At 41.4% G+C, this 18,431-nt stretch overlaps 1 protein-coding gene across 4 annotated transcripts in view; it reads right to left on the bottom strand.

Annotated features, from left to right (window-relative positions):
* Positions 1 to 12,134: 12,134 nt before the first annotated feature.
* zdhhc3 (zinc finger DHHC-type containing 3) overlaps positions 12,135 to 18,431 on the bottom strand; it is a 29,054-nt gene continuing 22,757 nt past the window's right edge. For all 4 annotated transcript variants that reach the window (XM_012964607.3, XM_012964606.3, XM_012964608.3 and 1 more), the window contains exon 7: positions 12,135 to 16,307. In XM_012964607.3, the coding sequence (XP_012820061.1) occupies positions 16,068 to 16,307 (240 nt within the window). In that variant the 3' untranslated portion in view covers positions 12,135 to 16,067. The remainder of the gene's footprint in view (positions 16,308 to 18,431) is intronic.

Raw genomic sequence — 18,431 nt, 5'->3', positions numbered from 1 at the left:
TATCTATTTAGTCTATTTCATGGTCATTCCCTATTTCTGTATGGGAACAAGGAAGCTTCATCGATGGAAGAAGAGAGGATAGTATGTAGAGAAAAGAGACTAGGATAATAAAGAGTTTGAAGGAGCAGAGGAATTGAAGTTGTGAGAGTGGGCCCATTGTCCAGGGTTTTCTGGTGGGCCCCTGCCATTTCAGTCCGACACTGGGCCCACCTAGTGGAACTTTTGTGGGATGTTCCTCTATCCCTGTACACTTGGGTCCCAACTCTGGCAAGTAACACCCAGGATACAAATCCTTCTGCGCTTCTTGTTGGAGCTTCAGGCTACTTACTATCTACCCTGAGCCTAACTCTCACTCCAAAAGTGAGCTATAAGAACTATCCTCACTCTTGCTCAGTAATCTACGACTAGTGTTGCTTTAATGTTGCTATAAGTGCCCTAAAAGCATACGCTATTTTTTTTAATCCTTGGCTTGGAAGTAAGTTTCCTCTCAGAAAAAGGAAAAATAAGTGATAAACAAAGGACACAAATAGATCTAGGCAAAACTCCTCCACGAAACGTATTTAATGCCAGATGGGCACTGAATAATACATCTAAAGTATATGATTTTCACTCTTCATTGATTTAAAGAAGGTTATCTGATTTTAAGAAATCACAAGTAGACCCTGCATTAAAGGGGTGGTGTAGCCTCAAAAAACAATAGTTTTCTGGCTGCTGGGGTCATTCACCCTCTTTTGAAAGCTGCATAGAGTTAGAGGAAGACAGCAAACTATTCAAAAACTATATCAAATAAATAATGGAGAACAATTGAAAAGTTGCTTTGAATTGGCATTTTTATTACTTATCTTTCTATTACTTATCTTATCTTGTATTCATATTCCAGTCTCTCATTCAAACCATTCCCTGTCTGCTAAGGTAATTTGGACCCTAGCAACCAGATAGCTGCTGAAACTCCAACCTGGAGAGCTGCTAAACAACATTTTAAATCCTTAAAAAGCTACAAATAATAAAAAATGAAGATCACCTGCAAATGGTCTCTTAATATTACTCTCTACATCATACAAAAAGTTAACTCAAAGGTGAACAACCCCTTTAATATCATTTAAAGGTACAGCAATTAATGACAGGAGGTACCAGTCCTTGCACAACATACAATTTAAAATCACAGATACAGCAGGTCTGTTGCTACTCATACTTGATAAAGCAGAAGAAGGAGGGCAACACTGGCCAAAAAAATATATATTCCTTGCAGTACTCAAAATTAGCACTACTAAAGCAACAGGCAGAGTCGTGTTAATGATAGGTCAAGCCTTCAACCATGTTACAAGTCTAAGAAGAGCTTGTTAGTTACATACTGTGGGAATGTTTGACCTTGCTGCAAAGGCACATGGATTTCCGAATTTTGAAAATTCTAATTTATTATATTAAAGTGATAAAATAACACTATAAAGTAAGAAAATCATTTTAAGACTGAAAAAGACCTTCTTTCTCTCACCTCCTTCTGATATCAGCTGTACCTTTTCCTCCTGTGTCCTCCATTCATATTGCACTTTGTACAATAATTGAAAGAAGGGAGAACCAAGTGCTTTAGGCAAGGGCCTAATAATTTAGATAGCTCCAACCTTTTCATGCAACACACCTCTTTGGCCTACAAGTAAGAATCCAGATGGTGTAACTAGTTACAGAATAGGTTTATTACTGTGCAGGAGAGACCTGCACTCGGGGTTAAACGGGACCTCCTCCAAATAAAATCAGGGGCCTATCACAAATATTAGACACAGTATTTGCTAATTTTACTGTGGTAAGGATAGTTTATGGTTTTCCAGAAACTACCTCATTCTGAGAAGGGAAAGGATATTTATCCAGGACTGTCGCACACTGGTCCACAGCTAATAGACTACAATATCAGCCAGAAAAAAAAGAAAACTAAACATCCTCTCTTACCCCTAATTTTCCCTTCTATGTGTGTTTTTGTCTGAAAATAAAGTTTTAGGCCTGTGGTCTCCCCTACATTTCCCTAATTTCCCCTCTTCCCCATCCACTACCCCTTCCCTCCAAAGCATTATTTCTGTATGGTACTGTATTCTGAAAAAGAGTTGCGTAGCAGAGCTCTATATAAAAGTCTTTTTCTTATACATAATACATAGAGTTAGTATTGATGTTTGTATATATAGTTAGGTATGTGTTAGTATAGGTTGTGTGTGCTGGGTTTACTTGGAAGGGTTGAACTTGATAGGCTCTGGTCTTTTTTCAACCCTATGTAACTATGTAATAAAGTATAGTTATCAATATTAAAAATGTATATGGTGGAAATAAATAGGGATTGTGAAAATGTCCCTTTTCTGGGGCTTATAACAACTGAAACAAGAATAAGTTCTTAAACTTAAAGAAAAACTATACCCCCACATAATGATTGTTTAGCAGCTTTCAAGTTTGGTAAGTCTGGTTGCAAGGGTCGTATTTACCTTAGCAGGCAGTTGTTTGAATAAGACAGGAATATGAGTAGGAGTAGCAATAACAATAAAACTTTCTCAAAGAGCAACAGTTTTTAGCTACCCCGATTTGAAAACTATAAAGAAGCAGAAGAGGAAGGCAAATAATAATAATTATTATTATTAATAGGACATTCTATAAAATACTGAGGTAATTCAAAGGTGAACGACCCTTTTAAAGCTGCATTATTTCTGGTCATGTGATCTCTGAGGAAGCACACAGCCCATCACTAACTTATGGATCAAGGGAAAGGATATAATATACACAATATATATACTGATATATACTGTATCTCAGCCTGGACAAAGACTGGAAGATACCATTGCAGCCTAGAGGCAGTTACATATCTCAGCCTGGGCACTGGGCACTAGGCTGGAAGATACCATTGCATCCTAGAGACAATTACATATCTCAGCCAGGGCACAGACTGGAAGATACCATTGCAGCGCAGAGACAGTTACATATCTCAGCCTGGGCAAAGGCTGGAAGATACCATTGTAGCCTAGAGACAGTAACAAATCTCAGCCTGGACAAAGGCTGGAAGATTCCATTGTGGCCTAGAGACAGTTACATATCTCAGCCTGGGCAAAGGCTGGAAGATACCATTGCATACTAGAGACAGTTACATATCTCAGCCTGGGCAAAGGCTGGAAGATACCATTGCATTCTAGAGACAGTTACATATCTCAGCCTGGGCAAAGGCTGGAAGATACTATTGCAGCCTAGAGACAGTTACATATCTCAGCCTGGGCAAAGGCTGGAAGATACCATTGCATTCTAGAGACAGTTCCTTATCTCAGCCTGGGCAAAGGCTGGAAGATACCATTGCAGCCTAGAGACAGTTACATATCTCAACCTGGGCACAGGTTGGAAGATACCACTGCAGCCCAGACCCAGGTACATATCTCAGCCTGGTGACAGGCTGGATGATACCATTGCTGCACAGAGCTTTGAACATAGCTCAGCCTGGGCACAGACTGGAAGATACCATTGCAGCGCAGAGACAGTTACATATTTTAGCCTGGACAAAGGCTGGAAGATACCATTGCAGCCTAGAGACAGTTACATATCTCAGCCTGGGCAGAGGCTGGAAGATACCATTGCATCTTAGCGACAGTTACATATCTCAGCCTGGGCAATGTTTTTTGCCACGCCCACTTTTGTAGCCACACCCTAATTGCCACACCTCATTTTTTTCACAAAATACTCCTTTTATATAGTTGAAATGGTGGGATCAGATGCAAAATGTGCTATACCCTCATACTGTACTACCTAAGGAAAACAGTATAGCAACTCCTACATATAAAATACAAATATAGAGAGAAGGCAGTCAGTTATAAGTGAGTTATAACTATGTACCAGTTTTACCCCCCCACAGTGCCCCCAATGGCCCAATTGGCAGTACCCCCCACACACAGTGCCCCCATAGACAGAGCCCCCTATTGCCCCCGTTGACAGTAGCCCCCATACACAGTGCCCCCATAGACAGAGCCCCCAATTGCCCCCATTGACAGTAGCCCCCAAACACAGTGCCCCATAGACAGAGCCCCCAATTGCCCCGTTGACAGTACCCCCATACACAGAGCCCCCAATTGCCCCCGTTGACAGTACCCCCCATACACAGTGCCCCCATAGACAGAGCCCCCAATTGCCCCTGTTGACAGTACCCCCATAGACAGAGCCCCCATTCACAGAGCTCCCAATTGCCCCGTTGACAGTAGCCCCCATACACAGTGCCCTTAATTGCCCCGTTGACAGTACCCCCATAGACAGAGCCGCCATACACAGAGCCCCCAATTGCCCCCGTTGACAGTAGCCCCATACACAGTGCCCCTATAGACAGAGCCCCCAATTGCCCCCGTTGACAGTGCCCCCATACACAGAGCCCCCAATTGCCCCCGTTGACATTAGCCCCCGTTGACAGTAGCCCCCATACACAGTGCCCCTATAGACAGAGCCCCCAATTGCCCCCGTTGACAGTGCCCCCATACACAGAGCTCCCAATTGCCCCCGTTGACATTAGCCCCCGTTGACAGTAGCCCCCATACACAGTGCCCCTATAGACAGAGCCCCCAATTGCCCCCGTTGACAGTGCCCCCATACACAGAGCCCCCAATTGCCCGTTGACATTAGCCCCCGTTGACAGTAGCCCCCGTTGACAGTAGCCCCCTACACACGCCGCTTCTTCTTCCTGCGGCGGTGACAGGCCCTTTTATAAGGTTGCGCCCCGTGCGTACGTGTGATGTCAGTGCGCACGGGGCGCAACCTTATAAAAAGGCCTGTCGTTGCCGCAGGAGAAGTTAGAGCCGAAGAAGAAGGAGTCAGCGCATCCCGCTGTCCTGGAAATGCGGGACATTCCTTGAACTATCCGGGATGCGCTGTAAAATCTGGGACTGTCCCGCAAAAAGCGGGACGGTTGGGTGGTATGTACATATCTCAGCCTGGGCAAAGGCTGGAAGATACCACTGCAGCCCAGACCCAGGTACATATCTCAGTCTGGTCACAGACTGGAAGATACCATTGCAGCGCAGAGACAGTTACATATCTCAGCCTGGGCAAAGGCTGGAAGATACCATTGCAGCCTAGAGACAGTTACATATCTCAGCCTGGGCACAGGTTGGAAGATACCACTGCAGCCCAGACCCAGGTACATATCTCAGCCTGGTCACAGACAGGAAGATACCATTGCAGCGCAGAGACAGTTACATATCTTAGCCTGGGCAAAGGCTGGAAGATACCATTGCAGCCTAGAGACAGTTACATATCTCAGCCTGGGCAGAGGCTGGAAGATACCATTGCATCCTAGCGACAGTTACATATCTCAGCCTGGGCAAAGGCTGGAAGATACCATTGCATCCTAGAGACAATTACATATCTCAGCATGGGCAATGGCTGGATGATACCATTGCAGCCTAGAGACAGTTACATATCTCAGCCTGGGCACAGACTGGATGATACCATTGCAGCCCAGAGCTATGTACATAGCTCAGCCTGGGCACAGACTGGAAGATACCATTGCAGCGCAGAAACAGTTCCATATCTCAGCCTGGGCAAAGGCTGGAAGATACCATTGCAGCCTAGAGACAGTTACATATCTCAGCCTGGGCAGAGGCTGGAAGATACCATTGCATCCTAGCGACAGTTACATATCTCAGCCTGGGCAAAGGCTGGAAGATACCATTGCATCCTAGAGACAATTACATATCTCAGCCTGGGCAAAGGCTGGAAGATACCATTGCAGCCTAGAGACAGTTACATATCTCAGCCTGGGCACAGGTTGGAAGATACCACTGCAGCCCAGACCCAGGTACATATCTCAGCCTGGTCACAGACTGGATGATACCATTGCAGCCCAGAGCTATATACATAGCTCAGCCTGGGCACAGACTGGAAGATACCATTGCAGCACAGAAACAGTTACATATCTCAGCTTGGGCAAAGGCTGGAAGATAACATTGCAGCCTAGAGACAGTTACATATCTCAGCCTGGGCACAGACTGGATGATACCATTGCAGCCCAGAGCTATGTACATAGCTCAGCCTAGGCACAGACTGGAAGATACCATTGCAGCGCAGAAATAGTTACATATATCAGCCTGGGCATGGGCTGGAAGATACCATTGCATCCTAGAGACAGTTACATATCTCAGCCTGGGCATAGGTTGGAAGATACCACTGCAGCCCAGACCCAGGTACATATCTCAGCCTGGTCACAGACTGGATGATACCATTGCAGCCCAGAGCTATGTACATAGCTCTGCCTGGGCAGAGACAGGAAGATACCATTGCATCCTAGAGACAGTTACATATCTCAGCCTGGGCAAAGGCTGGAAGATACTATTGCAGCCTAGAGACAGTTACATATCTCAGCCTGGACAAAGGCTGGAAGATACTATTGCATCATAGACACAGTTTCATATCTAAGCCTGGGCAAAAACTGGAAGATACCATTGCGGCCAAGACACAGTTACATATCTCAGCCTGGGCACAGGTTGGAAAATACCACTGCAGCCCAGACCCAGGTACATAGCTCAGCCTGGGCACAGACTGGAAGATACCATTGCATCCTAGACACAGTTACATATCTCAGCCTGGGCAAAGGCTGGAAGATACCATTGCAGCCTAGAGACAGTTACATATCTCAGCCTGGGCAAAGGCTGGAAGATACCATTGCATCCAAGAGACAGTTACATATCTCAGCCTGGGCACAGGTTGGAAGATACCACTGCAGCCCAGACCCAGGTACATATCTCAGCCTAGTCAAAGACTGGATGATTTCATTGCAGCCCAGAGCTATGTTCATATCTCAGCCTGGGCACAGACTGGAAGATACCATTGCAGCTTAGAGACAGTTACATATCTCAGCCTGGGCAAAGGCTGGAAGATACCATTGCATCCTAGAGACAGTTACATATCTCAGCCTGGGCAAAGGCTGGAAGATACCATTGCATCCTAGAGACAGTTACATATCTCAGCCTGGGCACAGACTGGAAGATACCATTGCAGCGCAGAAACAGTTACATATCTCAGCTTGGGCAAAGGATGGAATATACCATTGCAGCCTAGAGACAATTACATATCTCAGCCTGGTCACAGACTGGATGATACCATTGCAGCCCAGAGCTATGAACATAGCTCAGCCTGGTCACAGACTGGAAGGTACCATTGTACCATTGCAGCGCAGAGACAGTTACATATCTTAGCCTGGGCAAAGGCTGGAAGATACCATTGCAGCCTAGAGACAGTTACATATCTCAACCTGGGCACAGGTTGGAAGATACCACTGCAGCCCACACCCAGGTACATATCTCAGCCTGGTCACAGACTTGAAAATACCATTGTAGTGCGGAGACAGTTACATATCTCAGCCTGGGCAAAGGCTGGAAGATACCATTGCATCCTAGAGACAATTACATACATATATATATATTCCAGTTTTGTGAGATTCTTTAATAGGTCACTTAACATAATATTAACTATCTGTTGTTTAAGTATTAATTCTGGTGGTATAGTTTTCCTTTAAAATCACTTTGTAGGTTCTATGCTGTGATATATGTATCCCATAATTCATTTACTGAAGAAAGTACAACTTTTTGTTAAGCTACTAAAATGTTATTTCTTATGATGATATCGACACTAGAACGAGAAGGAAAATATCATTTGAAGTACAGATCTATGTTAAAACGTTAATACTGTAATGGTTTTCTATTTTTTATGAACAGTTTGCGGCAAACCCCAGAAAAGGCTGAGCATCAGGATTGCTTATTATTGGGTGCCACCTACTGTCAGATTTCACTCTATGCAACAACATTGTTACCAAGCGTACAGGCAGCTATTGGAGACAATGTAATGCGAATATGGCAGATTTGTGTAATTTACCCTGTTATTAGGTTTTAAACTTTGGGGATGTAAATCAGAACTGGTCAGTGTTTTTAACATGCTATCTGCCCCTTTATTTCTGTAGAATCTCAGCTCTATCAAACTATAACAGAAAAGGAAATAATTTGCATATATTACCCATAGTGCACTTTTGATACAATATGTCTCTGCAGGACATTTTATTTAAATTTTGAACAGAAATAAGAAACTTTTGGGCATCAAATGACTTTATTGTTTTATCCTACGCTGCAGAGATCTATAATAAACAAGATTGTATCTATTTGTTGTAGTCACAGTTTACAGTGAAGTCTTCTTTTTGAGGTTTATAAACAGGTTGCAGCAGCTGTGGATCTGGTTGTTCCGAAAGCTGTGGGTTATCCAAATCATTCTGTTAGTATCACTAACTTTCTATTTCACCCCATTGCTGACCTTGACCGCCATTTTACATACCTTTTCATTATCAAATATGCAGTTATTACATTTATGCTGACCTGCTACTTCCACAATCACAAGGGACAAAATAGTGTCTTGGTGGGCAACGTTTACTCTGCATGGACAGGCAAATGTGCCAAGATTGTTATTGTCTAGTCTGCCAAGGGCACCCAGATTAAAGAATGCTTTCCAGTAATTCATCAGCTGCCCCTATGTCTCTGGACTATTAAAGGGGAAGTTCACCTTCATTTTAACTTTGAATATGTAATGGAATGGCTAATTCTTTTCAGCTTTAGGCAGATTTTCAATTGGTCATGATTTTTTATAGATTTTTAATTATTTGCCTTCTTCTGACTATTTCCTGCTTCCAATTAGGGTCATTGACCCCATTTTTTTAACTTCTCTTTCTATTCAGGTGCTCTCTTGTTCATATCACTGTCTCTCATTTAAACCTGTGTGCCACACTGAGTCATAAACAGCCATCAGAATGCTATCTCCAACTGAGCACATGTAAAATAAGAACCAAACTTCAAATTTTTATTCAGGAACTTTTTCTCCTATAGCAACAGGAGGACTGATAACCAGAAAGGGGTTGTAAATATTTGGACAGGGGTGCCACTTTGGGAAGCCCTGTAAAACTAAAGTACATTCTAGATTTGGTTCTGGTGGTGCACATCACATCAGGTTTCGGGTTGGAGAAGGTTTTATGAGCTGCAACTCACACAATATTTGAAGAATCAAGTTGCCACACCGATTGGGGACCTGTGAGTTTGATGCATATGAGTGCAGGGATCAGAGGATTAGATTTAAAAAAATAGTAGGAAACAAATCCCTAGCATAGGTATTGAAAAGGCATACTGCTTTCCAAGGAAATAACAAACAATAGGAGGAAATGTTTAATTGTTTCTAGTATTCACAAGTTGTATACTGAATCTTCAATGTTTTTTGCATTTGAAAAAATATACTCATTTAATGAAAGTGTTAAACTGCATAAACATATAAGTCTATGACTGCATACATTTTCAAGATACATGCATAGTTCTCCTATTTAACAGATCTTGGACTTTTGCATTGTACACTGCCCAAGGCACAATACAGAAGCAAAGTTGGGTTGGGAGTGGGAAGGGGCTCAAGGCATGTGTTTTAGCACAATCACTTCTTTATACGTGGCCAACAGGACCATTTACATTCACTTATATAATCTGGAACCAGTCTAGTTCACCAACATAATTTCTCTAATGGAGATAATTTTTAATTGTCTCCAATTAGACAATGTTTTTAATTTGCTGCGAGAAGAATTATTTCTGTTGTTAACATTAGGCTGATTAAACCCATGGTGTTTCTATGCCAGCAGAAAAACATAAAAGCAAATTCTAGTGTTTTCTGAAACTTTCTGTGGTCAGTAGCACAGACATGAGTGGCATGGGCCTGCCTGTATACAATTTAGAGTTTTGGGTTGAAAATGTTATGTTTGGCATTATTGTAAGTGTTGGTCTTTGGTGCAAATATGCACATTTACTATTTTTACCTGAACCATAAGCCTAAGGCTATAGGCATTTCTCCATCAGCATATTTTAACCATGTGATTTATATTAACTAAGACTGGACATTAGAGATGTAGCGAACTGTTCGTCGGAGAACTAATTCGCACGAAAATCGGGTGTTCGCAAGTTCGCGAACTTTTAGCGATGTTCGCAATTTTGGGTTCGCCTTATCTGGAGCCAAATTTCGACCTCTCACCCCAGAGCCAGCAGATACATGGCAGCCAATCAGGCAGCTCTCCCTCCTGGACCACCCCCGGACCACTCCCTTCCATATATAAACTGAAGCCCAGCAGCCATTTTACATTCTGCCTGTGTGTGCTTGTTGAGTTAGCATAGGGAGAGAGCTGTGCAGGGGTTTGAGGGGCAGTTTAGGTAGCTTTGCTGACTAGTAATCTACTTTCTACTGCTCTGTATGTAGCTGCTGGGGACAGCTGTCCTGCTGATCTCATCTGCTGTAACCCAATAGTCCTTGTAAAAGCAGTTTATTACACAACTTTAGAAATGTAGTGTGATTTCTGCCCTTTACAGCACAAAACGCAACGCTGTGTCAACAACATATTTTTCAGAGAAATTTTTGCCTTTGATCCCCCTCCTGCATGCCACTGTCCAGGTCGTGGCATCCTTTAAACAACTTTAAAATCAGTTTTCTGGCCAGAAATGGCTTTTCTAGGTTTTAAAGTTCGCCTTCCCATTGAAGTCTATGGGGTTCGCAAAGTTCGCACTTTTTGGCAGAAGTTCGCGAACGGGTTCGCAAACTTTTTTTTTGAGGTTCGCTACATCTCTGCTGGACATGAGATGAAGTATTTTTGGCACAAAAAGCACCTATCGCAGGCAGTGACAGTTGGTTTCCATTCACATGTATGCCAGAAGTCACGGGTGGAGCATTTTTCCAGCTGAAATACACTGGTGGAGAAATGTGCTTTGTGCCATAATCCCAAGAGATGCATTTGTAGAGCAGCAGGGTGTCTAATGAAAACACAGCTTCTTTCTGCTCCATTGTAGGAGCACCAACAGAATCTGCTGCACTGTACAGTATAAAGTGTATGCATCAAACCCACAAACAAATGACAAGCAATTACTGACTGCTATTTGAGGAAAACACTGCTCCTTAGAGTTATGCCCTGTGCAACTATACATTCAAACTGAGAAATATTACTGTATGTTAAACACCAGCAGGCCCTTAGGCAGGTGCAGGCCCATGAGATGTAGCACATGCACAACATTTCTCTAAACCAGTGATCCCCAACCAGTGGCTCATGGGCAACATGTTGCTCACCAACCTCTCGGATGTTGCTCCCAGTGCCCCCAAAGCAGGTAGTTATTTTTGAATTGGTGTTAAGTTTTGGTTGAATAAAAACAAGATTTACTACCAAATAAAGCCTCCTGTAAGTGGATAGTGTGCATAGAGGCTTCCTAATAGCCAATCTTAGCCCTTATTTGGCTCCTCCACAAACTTTTATGATGCTTGTGTTGCTCTCCAAGTCTTTTTACATTTGACTGTGGCTCACGAGTAAGTTTGGGGATCCCTGCTCTAAAGCCATAGAGCAGTAGTAGACATAATACAATAATGTGTAGCACTGTTATAAACCCCAGTTTGCACTCACCCGCCTTCCAAAAATGTTTACAGCCTGCTTCCCTTTAGTTCATCCTAAATTCTGGAGCCAGACTTACAATACTAATGGATTCCAGCCCTTGCACTAAATCCAATATCCTTAAGGGTCAAATTTGCTTAGCAACCCATATAACCTTTATTTCTTCTATAATCTCATAGTTCCAACCTCTAGTTTCTAGTCCAATTCTTTTCATCCCCCTAGGACATCATCAAGTCTATTCCTCTTCTGTGTAACACATCAATCCTTGAGATTTTGTTTTCTTCTGTGTTTTGTATAGTAAAATGTAACTGATCTGTAGTATTTACTGCCTATACCTATAAACCTTTTGACTTCAGCACCCATCTGTTAAACTGGTTTAGAGTGCAGACACACAACTTGACTCTATATATATAAAGTGAGTGTAGGACTGGCCAGACCAGGGATCACATTGACATAGTTGGCCAGCTTGAAGTATATTGCAATATATGGACAAACAATCCCTGTTTTGTTTAAATAGGTATTTCTTAGTAGCTTAATGTCATATATATATATATATATATAATATTATAAAAATAATGGGTAAGTGCGGAGGATCTTTTGTGGGACTTCCCACAGGCCTATGTATAGGTATGCCAGTTCTCTCTTGTACAACACTGTAGGAAAAGTCTAACAATTTAAAATTACAAATGCACAGCAATATGATTGTAACAGTTTTATTGGAATTAAGTCTTAGACAAACATCTCAAAGCATTTTTTTAAAAAATTCGCGATTTTGAAAACAAAAAAAGGAATTCTTAGGGAGGAATTCACAAAAGTGGAGATAACCTAGTAAAACTTGTGGTAAAACTGGTGTAAAACACTTTCTCCATATTCACTTCTTCCCATGAAGATATATATAATAATATTTAGACCCTTTTAAAGGGGTTGTTAATCTTTGAATTAACCTTTAGTATGAGAGTAATATTCTGAGACAGTATGCAATTGGTCTTCATTTTTTATTTGTAGTTTTTAATTATTTAAATGTCATAATTCCAGTTTAATTCTGCAATAAGCACTATTAGCAAATATGTTATAAATTAAAACTCTGAAACAAGGGAATGTTTCCTAAAGTGTGTAAACTGTTGTGTATTTATGTAAGGCCTAAATGGGCAGTTGTCTGGGGCCCAAAGTTAAAAGGGGGTCCAGCGTTAGCTTGGGTGAATGAAGAGTGGGACTATTGAGGGGCATGACAGTGCCCAGGGCCTTACCATCAATTATTCCACCCCTTTGTCAATATGTTCTGGCTGTTGTAGTATAAAAATATTTCCAGGAAACTCCAACTGCAAAAACCTTTATGGTTGTAGGTTCATTTGGGTATAGTTTGGGGCAACTGACCACTAAATATAGCATAAACTGTGGTTTCAAACAAAATGAAACAAATATCCCTTCTTGGAGCATATATCCCAAAGCACCCCCTCTATGGTGCAGTAGAAGCCAAAATAAAAATTCCTTTAAAAGATTCCTTTAATTCACATGTAACTTTTTTTTAAATCCTGGCTGCTAAACTTTACTACAGACTGAAAACAAGCAGTGATGGCACAAATGGCTTGTGCTGCTAACAAACAACTGATGCAGGGCACTGACAAATAAAAAAATGTCAGCCTCTCTTTCAAAGAACAATGAAAGGTCAATACAGTGGGGGTGCCAATGTTTGGCATGCCCCAATGTATTAAATCAATATTCTGTTTGGAAAAAATAGCACTGGTCTGGGAATCTTTCTTCCTGGTGCTGTGCCACCATTGCACCCATATTTTCCAAGGCTTCCTTGTGGCATTTTTTTCAGACTCTCAGACATTTCCAGTTTTGCTGTACTGCACATTTACTAGCCTAAAAAGCAAGGAAGCTTTGGGAGATGCTAGAAAGATGGTAGTACAGCGCTACATAAGAAAGATCCTTGTACCATTGCAATTTTTCTAAATAGGAGCACTGATTCAGAGGAAGTCAGCAATTTAATACATTGTGGAGGCCTAACATATTGCTCTCTGACCAGCAAAAAGCCCCTCCTGGTAACTTAAAGAGTCTAAATTCAGATTTTTAAATTGGAATTTTGTCTCTTCTAGTGCAGAGAGCACTCTTGCACTCTCTTCACTAGTGATGTGACCCCCCCTCTCCTCCCTCTTACACGAAAAAGCTAAGTGCAGGCTGGAAGCGGCATCAACTTAGCCACCTCAGGCTGCCTCAGAAAGTGTATTACCCTTTCCTTGTCCTTTAAAGACCTCAATAATGTTTTTTTTTTTTTTTTAAATTACCTTTAAATGAGACACCTTTTCTCATCAATTGCTTGTAATATAAGTAAAAAAAAGCCAGTAAAGTTATTAGGGCTAATTTTTGCAAGTACACCTGAGCCAGAATGCAATACACTTGGCTACAATGTTGCTGGAATTGTGTGTGGTAGTGGAGGGGAACAGTGAATTGCATCTTAGATTGCACTTAGCACAATGCATTGTGATCGTAAACGACCCTTTATATTATTATTATTAAGAAGAATTTTTAAAGAGCCAGCATATATTACACAACATATATACATCAAATTTACAGATTACATATAAAAACTGGCCCTGCTCATTAGGGCTTACAATGATTTCCATGTAAAGCCCTCACATGTCAAACACAGTGCCCAGGTACATAGTAAAATACCATGATGGTATGGGTGAGTTTTTATGGTACAAATGACTTCCACCCTGAGCCGGAAAGAATACAGCTAAATATAATAGTATATGTTTGGGAATATAAAAAAAATTCAACTGTTAAATAACATTAAATGGCCATTATAAGGGCAATTATGGTTACAGAACAAGTATTCTGCATATTATATTGGAGGACCCCAACACTAAATAAATTTGGCCAAATACTGAAACAAATATAGATTTCCAAACTGAGTGCCGTTGGCCAAAATAGTGAAATTGTTTCTACAATCAGCAGCGAAACATGCTGTTTTTTTTATCTACAGAACATTGATCACTACAAGATTTTTTTTTACTGACTTACTACTGACATCTTTCCAGTTTTGTATATGATTTTTAGGATTAAAATATCTACTTCTGTCAAGTTATCTCACAGGTCAGCTTTTGGACCAGTCCATTAAATCAGTGAAATGTAGCCATCTCTGTGTGGTAAAACAGTTCTGACATGAGCCTGCCTAGACATTAATGTGTTTATATCTTGCCTGTGAATGCGAGTAGCCTTGTTGTGCAAGGCCAGATGGGTCGATGGGTGTTTAGGAAAACTATACTCACAGACAATGTAGGTGTCTATAAAAATATATTGCATAAATAAACTATTTTCATAAAAATATACTTTCTCTAGTAGGATGTGATATTGGGTAATCCTAATCCATTTTAAGAATTAAGCACCGCCTCCTGGGATCATAGGATTCACAGTACACACAAAAAAACCAAGGTACACATACATGCTAGGCTACATCAGCCAATAATATAAATTATCTGTTGGTTAAGTATTCATTCTAGGGGTAAAGTTTTCCTTTAAGGGACACAAGCAGAGCACAGGAGAGTGTGCATTCCACATCTGAGAGACTGAAACTACTAAAGTGAATACTAGAGGGGGTTTCTTTAGTTAACTGCCCAATTATGTCCCTCAGGATCAAAATATATATTTTTTAAATATAACTACCAGTTGCTCCTTTTTCTGTTGACATAAACCTATTAGTTTATTTATATATTTACATTACTGTTGACAGTACAGCAATAGAACACTACAACAAGTGTTCAAGCATTCCTAATTTCTGCTTCTGCATTTTGGCAGTTTCTATTGATAAGATGTGAAGTTGAACTACATTGCCATCACAGGGCAGCCCATACTGTATGGTTGGCCAGTGACTGAAGAGAACATACCATAAGGGAAGATTATTAGTAAGACTTTTGGGTCCTAGACTCAGCGCAAGATATCAGGGGGCCACCTGAAGGGCGGTGGCATATTTCTAATTTTTGTCCCTTGTCTCTCTCATAACTTTCCACTTATCAACCCCACTCCTGGTGCAGGAATCAGAATAATTAACAATGATCCAGTTTGTTTAGGCTTCTGTAGATTCATGGGGGATGGTCTTCCTTGCCGTTGCTACTTTAGGTGGGAAAATCCCATATTGATCATGTATGGCTAAAAAGTAGATCTCTGGTCTTGAGTATTGCCCACAGTTATCTTCATATAACAAATGGCAGAACTATTTCAACTCAAATTTGATTCAAGGTGTCATAGAAGCTTCATGTTAATTTCGTACTGGGCCCCTTGGGAAAAAAAGTAGGTTTCTGATGGAGTTTTTGGACCAAATTGACCTACTATATTCACTTGCATATTATTAGCTTATGTGTGAACTCAGTGCATGTCTCTTAATAAGAAACTCACAGAAAAGTCATGAAGAACAACCTTAGCTAAACTGACACTGTCATTAATTATGCACATTTGAATCAGTAGGAAAACATTTAACAATAATCAGTGATGGATAAGATAAATTGTCCTTAACTGTTTTAATGTTAATGTAGCTGTCATTTTTTTCTTGATTAATACCATTAAAAAGAGCACTTAGTGTTCAAATTATTATAATGGAAAATATAGGTTACGTATGTTTTTTTATCAGCTATTCATTTTCATGTTCCACTTCAATAACTTCTACATGACCTACAATCCGACCAGTTACATATTCGTTGCTATCCGGTGCCATAGCATATTCCATGTCTGAAGGGAGCTGGTGGTACAGTGAATGGGAGAAGGGACTAAACCATCCTGGAGAGAAATCTCCACCGAATGCTTGCTTTAGTCCTGCCCAGCTGCTGGTTTTCTCCCAAGTGGGATTTTCTTTTTTAAGTCGCTCTATACCCTAAAAGGTAGAGAAAAAAAAGTTAGTTTAAAAGTAGAAAAGTTAGTTAAAAAAGTGCAATATACAACTGTATCTGTAGGCGTTCAATGGAACTGTGGAATTTTTACGGTGCTGTGGGAAATGAACAGTACATTTGGGGCCTTAATGATGGACACTTTCAGCAGTTCAGAATATGTATCTAAACTCACCGTTTCCTTTAAATAGGACTGACTAAAAAGGACATACCCACACTGAGGATGGCTGCTCCAAGCAGTCATCTTAATTTTTCTCAATAGCTGCTTAAAACTGCTTCAGCATAATGCAGAGATATAGCATAGGATTGCCATTATTTTTTTAAGGTTGGGTTTTTTTTTTTTTTTTTCAATGATGGACTGTAGATTTTGTTTAAGTAGTGAAATGACTACCTTTATAGCCTCTATTGCTGCCATCAGAATTGCCCAAGGTGGGCAGTAGCCTAGGATCTGTGTTGTTGACTATATTTGCCATGTGGGAATGTGACTGGATTGAGAAGGATCCAAGGAAGCCACTTCAGTTTGGATCCTTAAAGTTACCAGCTGGGACTGACAGGAGTTCTCTGCTAATAATGCAGTTGCATTAAGTCTGATCTCACACACCACCCTCTTGGACCTGCCTCCTGCATACAAAGAATATTCATCTCCTAGGGTGTTTGAATGTCAATCTATTCAAAAGCATGTTAAACACATATATTAGGCTTTGCAATTTTTCTCCACCTGCTCCTGGCCCAACCTGTCTCTTTACCTGCTCCAGCCCGCATAGATCTCTTTGCCCACTCCGGACTGACCCACCAGGATACCAGGAAAACTCCCGGTGGGCCCAGGTATCAGTGGGCCCTCTTGCTTCTAACTATTTAGCCTACTTCATGGTGATTCCCTATTTCTGTATGGGAACGAGGACGCTTAAAGGAGAATGCAAGTCAAAATTTAAAAAGCATACTGCCCAATAGTCCTCCTATTGTTTAGTAAAAACGCCACACTTTTGGCTCACCTAATTAAATATTTACTCAGTCACACTTACTTCACATTTTCTAGAACAGGCAGCCATCTCTAAAAAGGTATTCTCCCTTCCTTTCCCTCCTTGCTTCATACTGCACATGTGTTTCATTCCCTCCCCCCACCCCACCTCTGGCAGAGCCATTTCTGATTGGCTGGTGGGCATGTGTAGCTCGGAATAGGAGACAGGATCAAGTTACGCACATGTGCATTGCTACTGAAGGCCGCTGGCAGCCTACAGGAAGGGGAGAGAGATTTCAGTGATGTCACTGTAGTCTTCACACTGCTGTAGGCTGCCAGCACCATATCTCAGAGAAGCAAGCAGGGATCTGGGAATTTAGATATGCAGTAAGTACATAAAAAGAATGCCTTTAGACTTTTAATTTATATTAACCTTTCCTTGTCCTTTAATAGATTGAAGAACAGAGTACAGTATGCAGAGAAAAGTGACTAGGAGACTAAAGAGTTTGAGGGAGGAGAGGAGGAACTAAAGTTTTGAGAGTGGGCCCATGATCCAGGGTTTTCTGGTGGGCCCCTGCCATCTCAGTCCGACGCTGCCATCCAGTACCTGTCTCGTGGCCCACTCTGGCCTGCACCTATCTCTTCGCCTGAACCAGCCAGCACCTTTCTCTTAGCCTGTTCCAACCTGTTGTGACCTGTACCTGTCTCTTTGTCCACTTCATCCCATCCCTGTCTATTTGTCCCTTCCAGCCTGTATCTTTCTTTTCGCCCACACCATCCTGTACCTGTCCCTTTGTCCCCTCCAGCCTGTACTTTTCTCTTTGCCCAATAAGGGGTGAAGCATGTGAGCAGCTGGTTCGGTGAGATCTTTCCATACTTACCCTTAAGGTGGGGGGATGCCTCTAAGAAGCCTGGTAGTACATGTTATATTTATTTGGAAAGTTCTCTCTTGTACAAATTGCACGCAATAAATCCCCTGTGAAACTGTGCTAAATTTTTAATAATTCAGCATTTTTTTCACGTCTATCAATTGTTGCTGCTATTATATCATCACGCACGTTATATAGTTGCTGAACCTACTTGACTGCATTGGCACTTTTAAACAAACTGTGGCTGCTGTTTGCATCGGTATTTTGAATAATTGTGGCTGCTG

Source organism: Xenopus tropicalis, chromosome 6, assembly GCF_000004195.4.
Source record: "Xenopus tropicalis strain Nigerian chromosome 6, UCB_Xtro_10.0, whole genome shotgun sequence".
In the NCBI taxonomy this organism is placed as follows: Eukaryota; Metazoa; Chordata; class Amphibia; order Anura; family Pipidae; genus Xenopus; species Xenopus tropicalis.
Note: the sequence above shows the minus strand (reverse complement) of the source record. Positions and strands in the feature narration are given on the sequence as shown.